The following is a 19,439-nucleotide window of genomic DNA, read 5'->3' as shown; positions in this document are numbered from 1 at the left end:
GGATCTCCTACATTTGAGAAGGCGGGAGGTGGATTTTAAATAATTATTATATCTTTTAGGTATTAGAGATAGGATGAGTAATCTATTGGAGCAACTATAATCCCTTATATTATATTCTTTTAAGTATTGGAGATGGAATAAGTAATTTATTTGTTGGAGATGCTCCTAGGGCACCTTTATTAGTAAGAGTAAGCTACTGAATCTTAGATAATATTTCATCCTATATGCCTCATATATTCTCTCTCATGTCAAGAGATGTAAAGAGAGATAGAGGAGTTATGCCGCTTATTATGCATCGGGACACATAAAGAGCTTTGTTCTTCTCTTACTGCTAACTCAAAGATTGTTAGGGCTTCCCCAACGCAAGGACGTGGTGTACTGCCCCAGGCTCCACGCTAGCGCCAAACATCCATGTCAAGCAGGCTAGTAGCCTTGCAGGCACGCAGAGTGGCCTGCAGAAGAAGTAGTGGTCTCGTCAGTCAAAAGGATGGTGCTACTATCAGTATGCGTTGGGAGTGTGGTCCATGGGGAAAAAAGTAGAGCAGTGGACAGATGGGAAAGGGACGTGATGGGATGGTATAGAAAAAAAAAAGCAAAGCTACGTACGATGGGAGTATGTTAGCTACAGAGCACAACTTCCTACCTGTACTTGTCCTTTCAGCCCAGGGCCAACAGTAGATGTTGCCCCGGTTGGTCGTGCCCTTAGTCTATCTCTTTCTTTCGCGTGGCATCTGATACTAGCTTAGAGCCAGCCACACGGAGTCTCTTATAGTCCATCCCGTCATTAATAAATAGATCAATTTCTAGAAATATGAAGATGAGGTTTAGTTTGATACTCAAGACCACACATTTAAACATAACATGCAAATCGACTTACCATGCATCATACAATCTCTCCCCGTAGGACAAATTACAAGTACAGGCAACAAGTGAATAAGGAATGGAAATAAATGAGGCATTTATTTTTTTTCCTTCCTTCATGCGGCAGTCCCTTCCATTTGACATTCTCCCTTCGCCGCGGGTGTCACTCCTGCCACGTCTAGACAAGTGTCTTGCACTGCGAGGTCGTCGGGTCCCACAATGCCGGGAGCAGGTACTTCCTCCCGCCTAGCCCGACGGCGTTGTAGCTCGCGCCGGTGGCCGGGTCTATGAGCAGCTTCCCGGGGTAGCCAGGGTAGGCCCCGCTCCCGAAGATACCGGCGCACGCCGTGGCAGCCTCCAGCCCGGCGCCGGCGTCGCCCTTGTAGTACCCGTCCCCGTACGGGTTGGTGACCGTGCCGGCGAGGAGGGCGGCGAGGCTGATGACCATGCCGTCGACGCCGGCGTCGCCGTTGGGCGGCACCAGCGGCGGGGTCTGGGGACCGTACGTCGGCCGGTGGAACGGCCACGCGCACTGGCCGGGGCACTGCTGCGCTGGGTTTCCCGCCCACAGGTAGGTGTACCGCGCCCTGCCGTGCGCGCCGCCGCGGTCGTGGTCGTGGACGCCGCACCGCGACACGCAGAAGGACGCCACGGGGACGTCGGCGGCCGTGAGCACCGCGGTGATGGCGCCCCGGTGGTGCCCCGCGGCCCGCGCCAGCGCCGTGACGTTGCCCAGCGAGAGCGGCCGGCCCAGCGACATGCGCTCGTCGACGAGGATCTGCCTGCCGAGCCGCAGCGGCGCGCCGCCGCCGCCGCCGCGGTACAGGGAGGTGGTGCGCCACCACGACGCCACGGACGGCGGTCCCGCTCCCGGGCGAGGCGCGGCGGCCGAGACCGAGAGGGAGCGGACGAAGTCGACGACGATCGCGCGCTGCGCTGGGGTGAAGCGCCCGTAGAAGAGCAGGTTGACGGTGAGGTTGTCCCCCGTGAGAAGCGCGCCGCCGTGGTCCCGCAGCACGATCGGGTCGGGCTTCACCAGGAACAGCATGCGCGGGTTGAGCGCCGCGCACCGCGGCGCCGCCCCGCCCAGCAGGGCGACGGTGAGGACGAGGCAGATCAGCAGCGCTGGCTTCTTGCGCCCGCCCATGGATTCCGCGAGCCGACCGAGGACCGACTGACCGAGATCGGAAATGAGGTTTTGATCGAGGTTCGCGCGTTGTTTGTGATCTCCCGCTTGGGCTATCTAGCTCGTGGCAGCAGCGGGTTTATATAGCCGGCCGGCTGGAGCCTGTGGGCGTAAAGGCGACGACGTGAGGAAGGTGTGCCGTGCGCGTGTGTGGCGACCTCGGCGCGCCGTGGAGTTAAGAAGCGCATGACGCGCGCGTGCATCAGCTCCGCGGTTTTGGATTTCAGGCGCCGTTCGATCACAGACGATGCTCGTAGTGACATAGCGTGATTCGGAACCGGGAATGGAAGATGCCGATGGAAGTGAGGGCGACGAAGCTTTTGGGCTGCTGCCACTCGGGGTACCAAACTGTGAGCCCATGGGCTAAGAACGGGCTAAATGGCTTGTAGAGGCCCATTAGCGAATGTAAATGGGCTAACGAAAGCATAACCGCACCCCACACCACCATTTTGTCGCCATCCCGCAGGAACCCAGTCTGTCAGAGAATGACACACTCCACACGTGCGCCATGTGTCACCCTCAGAATCGTGCCTTACGTGTCATTCCGTGATGTTGCCGCCAGCGATGGAAGCTGGGACAGCTTCAGGCTCTTCCCCAGCGAGCAGCCCTCGTCGGTGACCTGGCCGGACAGGACCACCCGGCACCCGCGCGCTCTGCTTGGAGAGGTAGAGCTGGTTGATGTTGCTCCACCACTGGGCAACGGACGGCGCGGGGTACGACAACGACGACCCCTGCGGCACGGCGGAGGCGGAGAGGGAGAGGAGGAAGTCGGAGACGACGGCCTTCTGCGCCGGCGTGAAGCGGCCGTACCAGAGGATGGAGACGGGGATGTCGCCGCTCAGCACGGCGCTGTTGTGGTACGTGAGGAGGTTCGGCTGTGGCTGGACGAGGAACATGAGCTTCCTGGTCGCCGTCGACGGCGCGGCCATGGTTGCGGCGAGCGCCATCAGTTGTAGCAGCACACAGTGCTTGTGCGTGGCCATTTGGACAGGACTCGCGAGAAAGGCTAAAAGTTTGGAAGAATCTTCTCCCTGGATCTGTTTGGGAAGTGGTGTTTTCCGTTTTCGAGTGTGAAGAGCAAAGCCAAGCTGAGAGCTGTTTATTATATAGAGGTGCCTCGCGCAGATGTGAGTGTATTGTATCTATACCGATAATAAGACGATAATTAAGCACGCGAAAAGAAATCACCTTGTGAAATATTTGCGGCCCTATATTTATGGTGTTTCGATTTCAAGGACCAACTAGCTCACTCCTATATATCAAGTGATCTAGCAGCTATCAGAACTCAGAAACAGGGCGGTCTCTGTGTTCAATAAGGAGCCAAACGGTTCACTGAAAAGGGTTAGGGCATGTTTGGAAGCCCGGTTTTTTGTCTAAAACACTTGTAAATTACAGGTATGTAAATTTTTTTCAACCCAATTCGAAATTAGCCGTTTGGATGACCGGTGACCATAGTAATTTTACATTTGGATTGGACCAAAACAGGTGTAAAAGAAAACAGACCTCCTCAGCTCTCGATAAAAATACGACAATTATCGGCTTCCTCCCGCAGCCCCCGTCCCCCACTTCTTTCTTCCCCGCCGCACGAGAGGGCTTGCCGCGCGCTCTCGCCGGCCGGCCGCCACACGCCAGGAGGCCGACCCACAGCTTGCGCGCCACTCTTAACGGTCGGCCTTCCTACGTTAGGACGCGCGCCCTGCCAGACCGCGAACCCACAAGGTCACCCCCCAGCTGCGGTGTACCTCGCCCAACGCCGCCTCCTCCATCCCCGTATGCACTGGTCAGATCTCCACCGGCGCCCCCCATGGCTAGATCTAGGATTTGGATGGGGAGGAGTCGACGCTCGGGGATATGGAAGGGTCAGGTGAGTGGACTGCTATGCGATTTTCAGCTTCGCGGTGGCAGCGGCGCCGGGGGCGTCCTCGTTGTCGGGCCGGCGGCAACCGTACGGCCGTCTTCCACCTGAAGTACTGCGTTGGCGCTAAGGAAGCAAGGAGGAGGAGGAGGAGGCCGAGACGCTGGAAGCCCTCTTCACCAGGGAGCTCCGGTGGCGCAGGATGGGAGCTCCGGTGGCACAGGATGTGTCGGGTCCGCGACAACTACGAGCAAGCGTCGCTTGTAACTAGTGACAAAAACTTTTCATCCAAACACCATTTCACAGGCATAAAAAGGATCCAATCATTCAATGGTATTATTGTGCACAGAAAATTACAAATGGAAGCCATTTAGGACAGTCACAACGGTGCATTGCTGATGGTTTCTATCCTCGTTAAATGACTTGTCACGAAGGCAAAACACTGACCAGGAGCGAAGCTAGAGATTTTAGTCACCGGGGTCAGTGTATAAGACTCATGCTTATATATCACATTTCTCTTCTATGAAATTCAGTGTTGTAATGGAACTTGCAGGAAGTCGTCGGGGTCACTAGCTGTAGATTCGCTCCTGACACTGACATGGCAACGTAATTAATGAAGAAAGAGAGCAAAAATCTTAGAAATGGTTTCCTTATGAAGAAATCAGGTCTTCTCTCAATGCACCAAGAAACCATGAAATCGTCATTGGGGAGAAACCACCAGTTTCTAAGGGGCTCGTGCCGCACTCCCATTAGAGGAAGAAGATAGAGTTAGGAGAGAGAAAGAGAAAATAATTATTACTCATAAAAACCATGGGTTGAAAAGTAGTACTTTTTGTGCGGTATCCTATGTTATAGAAACTACCCGTTTCTTTCGTTGGGACCGTCCTTACAGCTGTAAAAAAATCACAAAGCAGCCAAACAGGGCCTTAGTGGTTCCAGAAAGCCTTAGTGGTTCCAGAAAGAATCGGCTTTCCCTTTGATGCCTCGAACCATGCATTTCCCTTTAATTTTGTCAAGATCTCATCAAACCTACCATGCGCGTCACACGGTCAGGAACTTGTGCGCAGGACATGCCTACTGCTTTGGCCTTTAAACACCACTAAAATGGCTCTCTGCTAGCCATGCTTGTATGGAGATTTATTTAGCAATAGATCAGCCTCCGGATTCATTTGGATTAGGACGGTGGTGTCCTGCAGGATTAGGACGTGAACGGTGAACTGACTTGAAATCGTAATCACCACCGGGGGCCCGGGGCAGTCAAACAAACGTAGGAGTACTCCTAGCATTGATCGGACCACGTTTAATTGGAGGGCCCTCCTCATGATGATGGCTTTTGAGATGGGAGCTCCGTTGGAACGTTCCTTTGCCAAGGGAAAGTTGGCGCCGGGACTAGGTATCTCTGCGTCATTGCTTCGTAATGTACGGAGTATGTACGTGCATGCACTTACGTTCAAAGAAAAATGTACATGCATGCACGCGTGAGCAATCACGGTCCACTGTCCCATCACACTACCAGCTGGATGCCTCTATCTATTTTTATTTAATTATTTATCACCATTATATATTTTTTTTCTGAAGTGATATATAGCGACTCGTGAAACGAACCTGAACGATTCTTCACAGGCTGTCCTATTCATTTCTTGAGACTAGTCAGTGTGTTTGTGTGTTGCTATAGAATAACTAAATTTTTTACTAAAAATACACGGATCGCACGATAAGCTAATAATACTGTGAAATTAAATATCGACGTTAAAGTGACATTTAATCAAAAAAGCAAAATTCGTGAAATTAACACAGTTACGTAGAGCATGGTGTCACAGGCTCATAAATTCTATTGTATAGACATTACCATGATACGGTTAAAATAATGTTTTATATCGGTAGGAAAAAATCTCCGATATTCATTTCTTTCGTGCGCCAATAACTCCACGAATAAGTTCCTCTACATCTCCATATCATCCTGTACACACGTTCAAGTACGTATGTTAATATTAGTGCTTGGTACATGGGTAATACTACGTGTCTTGAAAAATCTCTCAGAAAACCATAAAATAAAGTACGTTATACTCACCATATAAATATGTGTTAGGTCCACGTAGATATATACTGTAGAATAAAGTATCCACTTGAGTGTCTGTGTCAAGATTCACCATCAGCAATATATACAAATAGTTAAATCATATGTATTATTATTATAAGCGACAGCGACTCTTATTGATGGTTCGGCTATATCTCTGAAATTAGGGTGAGTTGCAAGCAGCCTTTTCTTTCATGCAGGATAAAATTTACTGAATACAGAACATTTGTTGATTCTTATCCTAAACCCTATAGACCAAATGGACAAACTTCTATAGCCACATGGATGACCTCAAACAAATATTTATTATAGACACTAATACAAAATTATAAAAGGCACTTCTTCCTCAGGCCAGTCGTAGTGGTCTTACAGTAGGGCACGTTCGTTTTCCTTCAGCTTCAGCTCTGAAGAAGTATCCGGCTGCTGATGTCAGTTCAGGTATAGTCACAGTGAATCTATTGAGTTCCATGCGTAGAGTAGTTCACACAAAAGCTTAAAAATTTGAGAAAAGGAGAGCATTGTACTTAAATAGTATTTCAAGATTTAAAAATGGTAATAGTATCATTTTTTACGAGAAGACTGCAACTTGATTATGCACCTCAGCGACCACTATTGAGCGCAATCGATTTGTGACTTCAGACACTTCATCTTTAATCGGCACAGAAGGGGCCTAGCAGTTCCTACTACACATAAAAAAGAATGATAAATTAATAAAGATGAATTTGGGCAAATATTAACTAATTGCCTTTTTGTGGTTTCCAAACTTTACATGATTGAAACAAGTATGACATCAATATGTAGGCATAATAGATAATACTATCAAGTTAACTGCAGTGAAAATATCATGAACTCCAAATAACTCTGTCCCAATAGCACATATTCTGTGAAGCAAGAAGCCAAGAAAATAATGTCAAAGCATCATATAGTATAGTGAATTTGTGATGATGGAAACATCAATATTTGTGTGCATGCATGTGGCTTAACTTGAATGAGCAATTCAAGGGCATTGTAGACAAAACCAGTTTCATGCTAACTGAAGTGTGTCTGCACAGTGTGTGGGAATGGATTTCTGCTTTTTGTAATCTATGTCAAAAAATGAAAAATATTTTAAAGGCCTATGTCTGACGATATTATATCAAACCGCTTGCATCTGGCAGCTAAACTGGATAATTGTCACTGGGAGAAAGTCTGATGCACAAAGGACACTGAAAAGCGCTAACTTGGAAGGATAATCCAATAGCTAAACCGCTTACGGGAACAAATCAGTGGTAGTATAAAATTAACTAAACGACATTTCATATCTAAAACGGTTGTTCCAAGAAATGCGATCATCAACTACTTTAAAAGAATGGCGCGGTCAAGTAACAGTGATTTGCCAAAAACAGATTGTGTTAGTAAAGTTCACCGATCTGCAATACCAAATCCAAACTATGGATGAGCGTCAGGCCCCCATTCGGCAGTTGGCACAAGTTCTTTTTAGTTTTATTATGCCAAACCAGAATTATTCTAGATGAAGTTGAATTGAATTTTTGTAATTAATTAAGAACAAAACCAACAAAGAATTAATTGGCACAAATTGCCAAATTGACTAAGCATCTAATTTTTAGCCACCTACAATAGAAAGTTTGTGACTTGTGAACAATGGCATTTATAAATATAAAATAAAACACAAGTAAATTGAGATATCAGGGATCAGATGCCTGGACCTTTCGGCTGGACATCGTCGTTTGCCCGTGCTTGACTTGCTGTTACCAGTGTCGCAGGTTCCGTACGTTTGTTTGGACAATCTACAATTTATCAAATAACTTATTGCCAAATTTCTAAGCAATTATAATGTGTAAATAGTAAAAAAAATGCTTACAGTTACAGGCTACAGCATTACCCGCTAGGCTGTTGGCCTGCGGCGGTACTGCCTTTTGCCTGCGCATGAGAGATGGATAGATTGTACTGGCGACCAGGATGCGAGACCAGGGGCGAGATCTATGCATCTATCAATCGGGATGGGGGCAGATCAGCGAGGGACAGGGGAAGAGAAGGCGGAGCGCGTTACGTTCTAAGGCGAGGCCGGAGCGCGCGGAGGCGTTGTTGAGGAGGGCGAGGCCGACAGGGGAGGGGCGAAGCCGGCAGGCAAGGCAGAGGTACTCCGTGCCCCCGCTGCCGTGCTCCGCCTGCTCCTCCAGGCACAGCAAGCGAGCCTCGTCCTCCGCCGTCGTTGCAGCCGCGGCTACCAGTGCCGCCGCCATGGGGGATCGCGGCCATTTGGGTCTGGATCACCTCAAGTGCCACCCGACACCTCACACGCCGCCCATTCGGAGTTGGATCGTCGCCGCCGCCCGATCCGTCGCAGCGACGTGTGGCAGAACCGCCTAATCTAATGCCTCCTAGGAGTGCTCGTCTTCCATTAGACACTAAGCACTCGAAGAAGGACACTAAATTACTCGGTTCCGTCAGGCACACCACAGGGGAGAACCCGAAAATCCACATTTTTACCATCAGGATCACAAATGAGAGAATAAAGCTTACATCATTCTTAACCATTTCTTACATCACTTTAATACAACATCAGAGTATAATAATTATTATTATAACAGCGGAATGAAATCATATTATCAGAGTTATGAACAATTTAATTGAACAGCGGAATATAAACATGTGATCAGAATTACAGCGAAAATGAATATCTATTCATAACATGTTGAAGTATTGATATATAACAACTATGACAACAGATTATAAACTTTCATTTATAAAAACATTTGGTGAGAGTTATAAATAATAACTACGATCGCAGCGTAAAGGAATCCTCGCTGAGCCCACCAGGAGGTATCCACACACAAGAGTCAGCGTTAACATCCACCTGTCACGTGTAACAGGGGGAATAAAACCCTGAATACTCAATTGCACTCAGCAAGACTTATCCGATAGGAGGAAAGAAAAGACTCTAAGGATATGCAAGGCTATCTGGCTGGTGGGTTTATTGCATTTGCAGAAAGCATTACTAAGCGTGCGTCCTTATATTCGATTTTTATTAATAGCCGCATTAGTTCATTAACTAACCATTCTATGTAAGTACCTGTGCTACTTTCAAGCAGGTGGTAAGCAATCAGATTTCCTTTTCTTCTATCTTTCATCTTTTAGTTCTTACTACGATGCTAAACCGTAGATAAGCCATACCGGATCGCTCGACGATTCGCGAATCAATGCCCCCAGCTGGGTACCCCGAAAATACACGCCCCGCTTATACCCAAGGCACAAGCAAGACCAACCCATCACTCTCCTGTCCTGGGGTCCAGGTCCCCATCCAAACTGGGACTCCAAGCCCCCCTGAGTCCTGGACTCAGTGCGGTGCAAGGACCTCCTCCACCAAAAAGAAACCCTGACAGTCGGTCCAGAAAGAGCCGGATCCACGACAAGAGAGCAACAAGTCTTCCAAGCACCCATACACAAGTATGTGCTTAGGATAATAAGTCTATGACTTGCCTAGAGTCTTATGCAACGGCCGGTCCTTAATCGACATAGACAGGGAAAATAGTGTAACCAAGCCATGCCCCACGTCCACGGCGACACAACCTCTTACACCCACCAATACCCAAACCATATCCATGCCCGGTCACCATTTTCCTTTCCACCATTTTATTTTCCAAGTGATAGTAATACAATAATATATTTCCTATCTCTCGCGAGTGACAGGCAATCACTCGACTTCTACCGGAGTCCTGTAGCATAGCATTCTACACGATCCTATCATACTGGTAAGACTCATAGGATAAAGATATATATGCAAGTGGGTTTCATTCAACACCTTAAAACTTAATGCACAAATATAATTTAACAGCAGAAGAGTAGGGGTTATACACCGGGGCTTGCCTGGGTAAGATATATATTAAAAAGTTAGTATCTGCATCTTCAGATCATCCACCATCAACTGGATAGAAAGCCCATTACATCATCTCCTGGAGAGAATACCATTACACCATCTTTGGATTCCTAATCATCCTTCAAATGATCCATTGATCCATCATCGTACCTATATGATATGCATTGATGCAATGCATAGATGTAAAGACGTAATTAATCGACTGCAATCGTGACTCGTAAAATACGATTTACGCCTCTCAAGTTAGCGGCTAGTTCTAATGACGACCGTACTTAGGCTACATATACCCTTTGTCGAATAAGGCGTTACTTCCCAACAATTGTTTTAGTTATATAAACCAAGGTTGTTTCTTTATTCTATTCTATCAATTTAATCTTTATTCGCAATAGGACATCATTATCTATCTAGCTAACTAATTGTCCTGGAGCTACAACAATTACAATGAGTACCTAATATTGCTAGGAACCTACTGTAGAAATTTAAGATCCAACGCTATTACCAATTTACCACAGAAATTCCTACAAGTTATCTTTTTACAATATTAAGTACCTTAAATTAATTATATAGCTTCTAAGAATATTATCAAACTATATGAACAAAATATACTAACAGGTAGATCATGATTTTAGAGACTCAACAAAACTGGTTTCACCATTTTTGGACATCTACACAATTTTATATCGATTTTACAAATTTATTTCAGAAACCAATTTAGCTAAATGTTTTTCTTAGAACAAAAGGCCGACGGCAGCTAATCGGCCCAGCCGACCCAATGTGGGCGCGTGGCCCAGACGGTGTGGTACTAGGCCGGCCCAAGCGGGGCGGTGCACGGCGGCCCAAGCGACGGGCAGGCCGGCCCGACGCGGGCGAGCCCACAGGCACGCACAACCGGCGTCCTAGGCGACCAGCAACAACGGCGCGGACGGCCCAACGCCAGGCAGGCCGCAGCCCAGCAAACCGGCCCACGCGGTCCGGCGACGGCATAATTATGAAGCGACCCCTGAGTTATCCTCAAATCAACTAAGTCCTTACTGGTAAATGTATGAGTCTAGCACTTTTGCGAAAAGAGTCCGGTAAAGGATCCTATTTGCGTTATCTCACCTTCCCTTCATCCTTAAGAGCAAAGGAGGCACGGAACGGGCACAGCCGGCCAACTCCTGGCTACCTGTGCACCCGCCGATGGGAGAAAAGATGACGCGGGGCAGAGCAGGTGGCCATGGTAGCTGACGAGGGCAGCTCTCCAGCACTGGTGGACCTAGCGTGGCCTCGGCTAGGGCGGTAACGAGGAGGTGGAGCCTCGTGGCAGCAACAGCGGCGAGGAGCTGCGGCCAATGTGGCCCTGGGCAGGCGCTGAAGGTCAAAGGCGCGGATGGGGTAGCGCTACGACATGGAGCCGTGGTGGTCGCGTGTGCTCATGCGTGATGGCCAGTGACGGCGCTCCTAGGCTTCTGACGCAGCGAGGAGGGCGCAGCACAGAGGTGAGGCGATGGCCAAGCTCGGCGTGGGCAGACCGACAAGGTGCGGCGGAGCAGTGCGCGGTAAGTTGAGTGGGAGGAGAGCGGCGGGGTGCTGTGGCCGGATGGCCCTACGGTGGAGGCACGGAGGATGGAACGGCGGTGCTCGCGCGCTGTCACGCGGGTAGGACGGGGAGGGGCGGCACTGCTGTGGGTGGGAGACGTGGAGGAGCAGCAAGAGCGCCGACGCGCTAGTACGGGAGGAGCAGCGATGCGACCGTGGTCCAGCGTGGGACCGAGGGCACAGCAGCCAGGCGCGTGCACTGGCCGGTGAGGAGAGCAGCGCAGGTACCAGCGGAGGTCGCCCGGAGCAGCGGCTGTGGGCGCGACCTTGATTCGATTCTCTAGCGTGGTCATCCGTGGGGGGCACGACAACGTGGGCGCGAGACGCTGCACGGCGACGCAACCATGGCGCGATTGGAGACGGTGCTGTGGGGTAGCGAGCAGAGAGCTGGGGCAGCGATGGAGCGTGGGCGGTAGCGAGCCGAGGAGCAGCGGGCATGGCTGCACAGCGACGGAGGAGCAAGGTAGTCGTGCTCTGGACGCTGTGATGGTGGGGCAGTGTGGCGGAGAAAGGAGGTCGACGCTGTCACTGTGGTGGTGCGAGCGTGCAGGGCAAAGGAGTGGATGCCTGGCACCGAGCGCAAGGGGAAAGCAAAGAAACAAGAACCTACTACCGCTGGATGGCTGGCACTGCGGCGTACGCGTTCGATGCTTGCGTGCGTGCCTTGCTCTGGTAAAAGGAAAAGAAAGGTAGAGAAGCAGAGGCAGTCAGACAAGACAAGACAGAGACAAGACAGGGGCAGACAAGGTTGCAGCGGAGAAAAGAAAAGGCAAGCAAGAGAGGAGCAGGTCAACTAGCATAGTCTTACAGAGATGACGGATAGGGACGTGCTACAGCAGCACTAGCGCCACAGTTACACGTTCTTGATTTAGAGTTATTGTCGTAACGTATATATATAATGGTTTACTACTTTAGTCAAGTTGCAACGTCTAGGCAGTTACCACTTTTGTTCCCAGACAATTACTACAGCTATAGTAGGTCGCTGGCCGCTGTAAATTACCGAGAAGGAAAGGTAAAAAGTAGTAGGCGCAGTCAGTCTCGCATGCTCTCTGTGACTTTTAACACATGGAGGTTTGCAACCTGCCTACTCCTATAGTGAACGAAAACCACACTATCGAAAGGCGACGGACGCCTAGGATGGCCGATGCGAGAGTGGCCAAGACGAAGACGGCAAGCTCGCGAGTTACAGTGCGTATCGTATCCCTGTCGATTCCAAGGGCGGATGGACTGGTGGAGGTAGTCTTTTTTATCACGAATCACGCGTCTGGACTGTCAGCTCAGAACCACATAAATTTATGAAACGGCCAGACGGGCAGCTGTCGCGGGTACGTTACCAACCTATTGCAGGGACTAAAACGAGTCTATATTTAAACATGTCACTTAAACCAAGGCTATAAATATATATTGTTCTATTTATTAATAGATTTTTATTTTATTTATAAAAGTTGCTTTTCATTCTTAATCGAATAGAACAAACCATTTGCCAAAATCGTCGTTCGACATTCCTAAATATTTCTACGCGCGGCGTGGTTTAACTTGAGCGTTTATTTGAGTCCACGAAACTAAGTTACATAGAATTCGCTTATCGTGTCGAGTACATTTTAAATAAAAAATCTAAGAAACTCGTTTCGAAAATTCGTCTTAGGCCTAAAGCGCAGTGCTAAACAAGCTCGTAACACCAGGGGTTTTACAACCAACCCCCCTTAAAAAGAATCTCGTCCTGAGATTCGAAGCTAGAACCAGAAAAGGGGAGAACGTGCTCTCATTCCGTAAATCAGGGATTACACGAAAGATTACACGAACTGGAATACTAATTCACACAGGGATTCAAGGATACATGGTTAAGAGCAACCTGGTACAATCGAGACTTAGTCTAGAAGTCGAGATAGACGAGGGCAATGAAGAAACAACACGATAATAATTATCCAAAACATGGCGTAGCACCAATAGATCTAGAAACAGGACTCCCAGAACTCAAACATTGTGAACCCTAAGACCAAACTAACCAAGGAAACTTGAACTCCTTCGACGGATCAAATTCTTCCTTCTTCTCAAATTACACCATCACCTCAGACTGACAAATCTCACTTCACAATGGTGACTGGATCTCGTAGCTCTGCTCCGAATGCGAGGGAATGGGATGAAGAAGAAGAACAAGGACCAAGGGTATTTTATAGCGGTGAACGGAGGTGAGGCGCAACACACCGGAAGCGGAGGCGGCATGGATGGGATACACAGACGGTTCATGCTGCGCTCACTGCACAAGCGAGCGGATGGGAAATAAAGGAGAGGAAATAGGAAGGTACGCTCGATGAGGAAGGCGTGCGAGCGGTCGTGTCCTCAAAAGGAGAAAGAAGAGAGGGAAAAGGGGGGTCCGGTACGGGGACGAGGTATGAGAGTCGAGAGCCGACCGGATGCTGGGAAAAGGAGAAATGCATAGTGCACAAAGACAACGAGTGCGGCATGATGCTGCGGCCACGCGAGAACGGGGAGCTAAGGACCCGATACAGACAACGTTCGCATGGCACGCAGCGAAATGACCCAGCATGGTCAACTAAACACAGGGATTGGGACATGACATCCACTCAGACTTTCACAATCACTCCCGACTACCCGAGGCTAACTTTCCTTACTACTCTTCTTTTTCTTTCCTTTACTCGACCACACCCGTCTTTCATGTAGACTGAGACCATGTCATACTTTCTTCCTCCAAAACCACCTCCTCTTGCTTACCTTGAGAGAACACTATGTCATCAACCTGTTGTGGATTTCCCGTTTGAACACCTGAACATCTCTAAGAAAATATTTGTAGCAAAAGCGGTATGGCGGTGTAACTTGGTAAAGGTACTTGGTTAACAACCTCGATACCAGCGCGTGCCGAGCAGCGTCACATGTGGCAGCTGTTCCACAGGGAGCCCTCGGTTTCGTCGTGGCACCATAAGTTATTAACCAAACAACTACTACCAATTTATACACCATGAAGGCAGTGGGGTCATAGACCATAGAATAAGAGAATTACATCAAGGGGAAATTCAAACAACAAAGGTTCCCTTCACAACAAGGGACAAGGAATTTAAATCCAACGGCGGATTTGGTTTTTATGAGATTCAAGTGTTCTGCTGGGACATCCACAATTAGTCGATATAGTGTCCTATGACCTCCAACCACGACTGATCTGCTGGCATTTGGGTGTCAACTTCTCTTGTAACCCACTTAATATCACCCTTGAAAACTTGGAGGACATCTAACGAGATTTAAAGTAGATGGACGCAATAAACACAGCGAAATAACACAATGCATATTCCAACGGTCTTATACGGGTACAACGTATAGGCATTCAGGCTCCCATTCACGACACAGCATTCACCTACGGTTGGACGATCTCAACAACTACTGACGAAATCAACGGCAAGAGTACAATATCGGAGGACAGCAATGAAAAGCACTACTACTATGGGTACAACATCCCAAGGCAACTAATCTACATCTTCTCGTGGCAATGGCTGAGTGAGAGGAATCAAGGGCTCTTCTTCTAACACTTCCGATGGTGGAGGTGCTGGAGGTGCTACAACACCAGTTCTTCTTCTTTCTGGTGGGTGGATAGGGATCCCCTCCAAGATTGGGACATCCTGCCTTTAATCAACCAGCATCCTCCGCTTGGCCCTGGTGACAAGATAGGCCACTCGCAGCTGATGGACATGCCGATCTTTAGCCTCCTTCAGAGCTTCCGACATGGCCATCTCCCGGCTCTCAGCAGCTGCAGCACTGGCATGCGCTTCGGCGAGCTGCACCTAGAGCATCCGGTTGAAGATCTCGACTTCCTCGGCGCGCCGAAGGCATGCCCTCAGCTCCAAGGCTTGCCGGTCATACTGCTCATCCAAAGCAAGCAGGTACGTGGTCAAGTGCACCATGGTTGGACTGTCCTCTTGCGCATCTCGGCCTTGTAAAGCCTCCATGCGAGCCTTCCATGCCTGTCGATTCTTGTCCAAGGAAGGAAAGAACCTCATGGAGGTACGTGCAATGGGTTCTTCATAGATCTGGCAGAGGTACCGCAGGGCTTTGTGGGCCACAACCTGGTAGGTGTCGACGAAGTGAAACCCGGTTGCGGTCACACTCTAGGCTTCAGTGAGGTCGGGGAACTCTTCACTCTTCCCGATGTAGACTGTAACCTCACACAGCTCGGTGCCATGCTCCTCATACTCATGGCCCTCATACTTGGGATGATCTTTGACTCCGAGCTTTTGTAGGGTGGCATGCAAGATTCTGAGAAAACCCTCAACATTCAGGCAGTAACTACTAACCCAGGCTCCTGCCATTCCCAGCGGTGGTTGTGAGGAAGGCTGAGCGAAAAGCTTACTAAAAGGAAAAGCTAAGTGAGCTAAAGTGCACCGAGTGGTGATACCAATGTCTAAGCCAGGCTCTGCTTATAAAGGAGGAGCGTTCAGTGGTCCTGGCGCGGTCCACCAGGGTTCCTGCGTGGGATCACTATGAACGAATCGACCAAATCCTTCGCGTTCGAGGCGAGCGACATGCGATGCCATTACTGACTAGTATGACTGTAGGGCAAGGTCTGACAAGAGCGCAGAAAAGGGGTACGGGGAGATGTGGGTCACGACCGGCGTGAACCACGGGCGAACATGAAACATGAAGCCACAGTGCAGACCTAACTCTAGAACAGGAATGAGTTAGACGTGCACAAAATGACACGCGTGACACCTATAGAGGACGTATCTACAAGCAATACGAGCGCTACGATGCACAAAAAGGATATGCATAAATGCACGTCCTATACGTTCTTCCACTGTTGCCAACATATAGGGCAACTGTTCTTAAACTTTTGGCACATCGTTCTCTCCCTATAGCTAATCGATACTATCGGACTATGCTTGAGTCAGTGTACCTGTAGAAAACTTGATTAAGCCGATCTAAGTCAGCAGAGTGCCATCTATCCTAGATACATAACCATAGTAATAGGGCTACTTATATAACTTCGCATACAAACGTCCTAACTTTTTAAAAGGGATTTGTTGTCAAATTTTAGTTTAGAAAAGGTTTTCGAAGCCTTATTTCCTCATTTGCGCTCTAATACCACCTGTGGAAGAACCGCCTAATCTAATGCCTCCCAGGAGTGCTCGTCTTCCATTAGACACTAAGCACTCGAAGAAGGACACTAAATTACTCGGTTCCGTCAGGCACACCACAGGGGAGAACCCGAAAATCCACATTTTTACCATCAGGATCACAAATGAGAGAATAAAGCTTATATCATTCTTAACCATTTCTTACATCACTTTAATACAACATCAGAGTATAATAATTATTATTATAACAGCAGATTGAAATCATATTATCAGAGTTATGAACAATTTAATTGAACATTGGAATATAAACATGTGATCAAAATTACAGCGGAAATAAATATCTATTCATGACATATTGAAGTATTGATATATAACAACTATGACAACATATTATAAACTTTCATTTATAAAAACATTTGGTGAGAGTTATAAATAATAACTACGATCGCAGCGTAAAGGAATCCTCGCTGAGCCCACCAGGAGGTATCCACACACAAGAGTCAGCCTTAACATCCACCTGTCACCTACAACAGGGGGAATAAAACCCTGAGTACTCAATTATACTCAGCAAGACTTACCCGACAGGAGGAAAGAAAAGACTCCAAGGATATGCAAGGCTATCTGGCTGGTGGGCTTATTGCATTTGCAGGAAGCATTACTAAGCTTGCGTCCTTATATTTGATTTTTATTAATAGCCACATTGGTTCATTAACTAACCATTCTATGTAAGCACCTGTGCTACTTTCAAGCAGGTGGTAAGCAATCAGATTTCTTTTTCTTCCATCTTTCATCTTTTAGTTCTTACTACGATGCTAAACCGCAGACAAGCTGTACCGGATCGCCTGGCAATTCGCGAATCAATGCCCCCAGCTGGGTACCCCAAAAACACACGCCCCGCTTGTACCCAAGGCACAAGCAGGACCAACCCATCACTCTCCTGTCCTAGGGTCCAGGTCCCCGTCCAAACTGGGACTCCAAGCCCCCGCCCCTGAGTCCTAGACTCAGTGCGGTGCAAGGACCTCCTCCACCAAAAAGAAACCCTGACAGTCGGTCCAGAAAGAGCCGGATCCACGACAAGAGAGCAACAAGTCTTCCAAGCGCTCATACACAAGTATGTGCTCGGGATAATAAGTCTGTGACTTGCCTAGAGTCTTATGCAACGACCGGTCCTTAATCAATATAGACAGGGAAAACAGTGTAACCAAGCCATGCCCCGCGTCCACAGTGACACAATCTCTTACACCTACCAATACCCAAACCATATCCCTACCCAGTCACCATTTTCCTTTCCACTATTTTATTTTCCAAGTGATAGTAATATAGTAATATATTTCCTATCTCTCGCGAGTGACAGGCAATCACTTGACTTCTACCGGAGTCCTGTAGCATAGCATTCTACACGATCCTGTCATACTACTAAGACTCATAGGATAAAGATATATATGCAAGTGGGTTTCATTCAACTCCTTAAAACTTAATGCACAAATATAATTTAACTGCAAAAGAGTAGGGGTTATGCACCGGGGCTTGCCTGGGTAAGATATATATTAAAAAGTTAGTATCTGCATCTTCAGATCATCCACCATCAACTGGATAGAAAGGCCATTGCATCATCTCCTAGAGAGAATACCATTACACCATCTTCGGATTCCCAATCATCCTTCAACTGATCCGTTGATCCATCATCGTACCTATATGCTATGCATTGATGCAATGCATAGATGTAAAGACATAATTAATCGACTGCAATCGTGACTAGTAAAATACGATTTATGCCTCTCAAGTTAGCGGCTAGTTCTAATGACGACCGTACTTAGGCTACATATACCCATTATCGAATAAGGCCTTACTTCCCAACAATTGTTTTAGTTATATAAACCAAGGTTGTTTCTTTATTCTATTCTATCAATTTAATCTTTATTCGCAATTGAAAGCATCTAGGCCCTTTGTTGGGTTTCGGTGATTAATGACAATACAAGATTACTATGACTAACGTGTGTTTTGTAGAGGCAATTAAGTTAGATCATGGTAATGGAGATCAATTGGGCAATCAAGGTGGTCATGCCCCTACGATGGAAATCGTTTCGGTTTTTGAAGGATGGACGACAAGGTTAAGGATGACTAGTTCTAAGTGTCGATTGGAGTTGGAGAGACACTTAGAGTAGTTTAGGACTTTGTTTTTCCTTTGGCCGTACTATTAAGGGGGTATGGATGGGTAGCTTGACCTAGATGAGTCTAGTGAGTTAGGTGTGGTGCACACTTGTTAAAACTAGCACTAGGTAGCTCCACAACAGCCCTATGATCCTATGGAGCAAACTTCATTCACATATGTTTGAGAGTTGGAAGTGAATGGAGGGTCAAATGCTGACCGGACGCTGGCTCCGGTGCGACTGGACGCTGGCCGAAGGGTCCGGTCAGTTCATTTGATCAAGGAGATTGTGTTCGGTGCGACCGGACGCTGAGTGGTCAAGTGACCAGACGTTGAGAGGCAGCGTCTGGTCGACTCCAGTAAGGTTCCAGAAGAGTGAATCTGCGACCGGACGCGTCTAGTCAATACTGATCGAACCCTGAGGATCCAGCGTCCGGTCGAGTACAGTAAGGTTCCAGTGAGGGTTTAATGTGACCAGACGTGTCCGGTCAGTGGTGATCGGACCCTGCCAGCGTCCGGTCAACACTTAAACACTGGTGTGTGGGTTAAACTGACCGGAGCGTCCGGTCAACATGACCGGAGCGTCCGGTCACCCCGTAGAGGCACATAACGGTTCATTTTTCAGGCTGCCTTATAAATAGAAGCTCCACTCGTGTGTGGAGTCACTTTTGCTCATTCCAACAGCTGAGAAACACGTTTGTGAGTGCCAAGAAGAGCAAGGTCCTAGTGAGGTGATTGAGATTTGAGAATCCAAGAGAGTAGAGAGTGGGGAGTG

At 48.1% G+C, this 19,439-nt stretch overlaps 1 protein-coding gene across 1 annotated transcript; it reads right to left on the bottom strand.

Annotated features, from left to right (window-relative positions):
* Positions 1-875: 875 nt before the first annotated feature.
* LOC136521619 (protein EXORDIUM-like 2) lies at positions 876-2,087 on the bottom strand. The gene has a single exon (XM_066515368.1). The coding sequence runs from the start codon at positions 2,006-2,008 to the stop codon at positions 1,040-1,042; it is 969 nt and encodes a 322-aa protein (XP_066371465.1). The 5' UTR covers positions 2,009-2,087; the 3' UTR covers positions 876-1,039.
* Between the last annotated feature and the right edge of the window lie 17,352 nt (positions 2,088-19,439).

Source organism: Miscanthus floridulus, chromosome 18 (assembly GCF_019320115.1).
Source record: "Miscanthus floridulus cultivar M001 chromosome 18, ASM1932011v1, whole genome shotgun sequence".
Classification (NCBI taxonomy): domain Eukaryota; kingdom Viridiplantae; phylum Streptophyta; class Magnoliopsida; order Poales; family Poaceae; genus Miscanthus; species Miscanthus floridulus.
Note: the sequence above shows the minus strand (reverse complement) of the source record. Positions and strands in the feature narration are given on the sequence as shown.

What these genes read in the sequence shown, in the direction of transcription:
- LOC136521619 (XM_066515368.1), bottom strand. Translation starts at nt 2,008, where the DNA reads ATGGGCGGGCGCAAGAAGCCAGCGCTGCTGATCTGCCTCGTCCTCACC.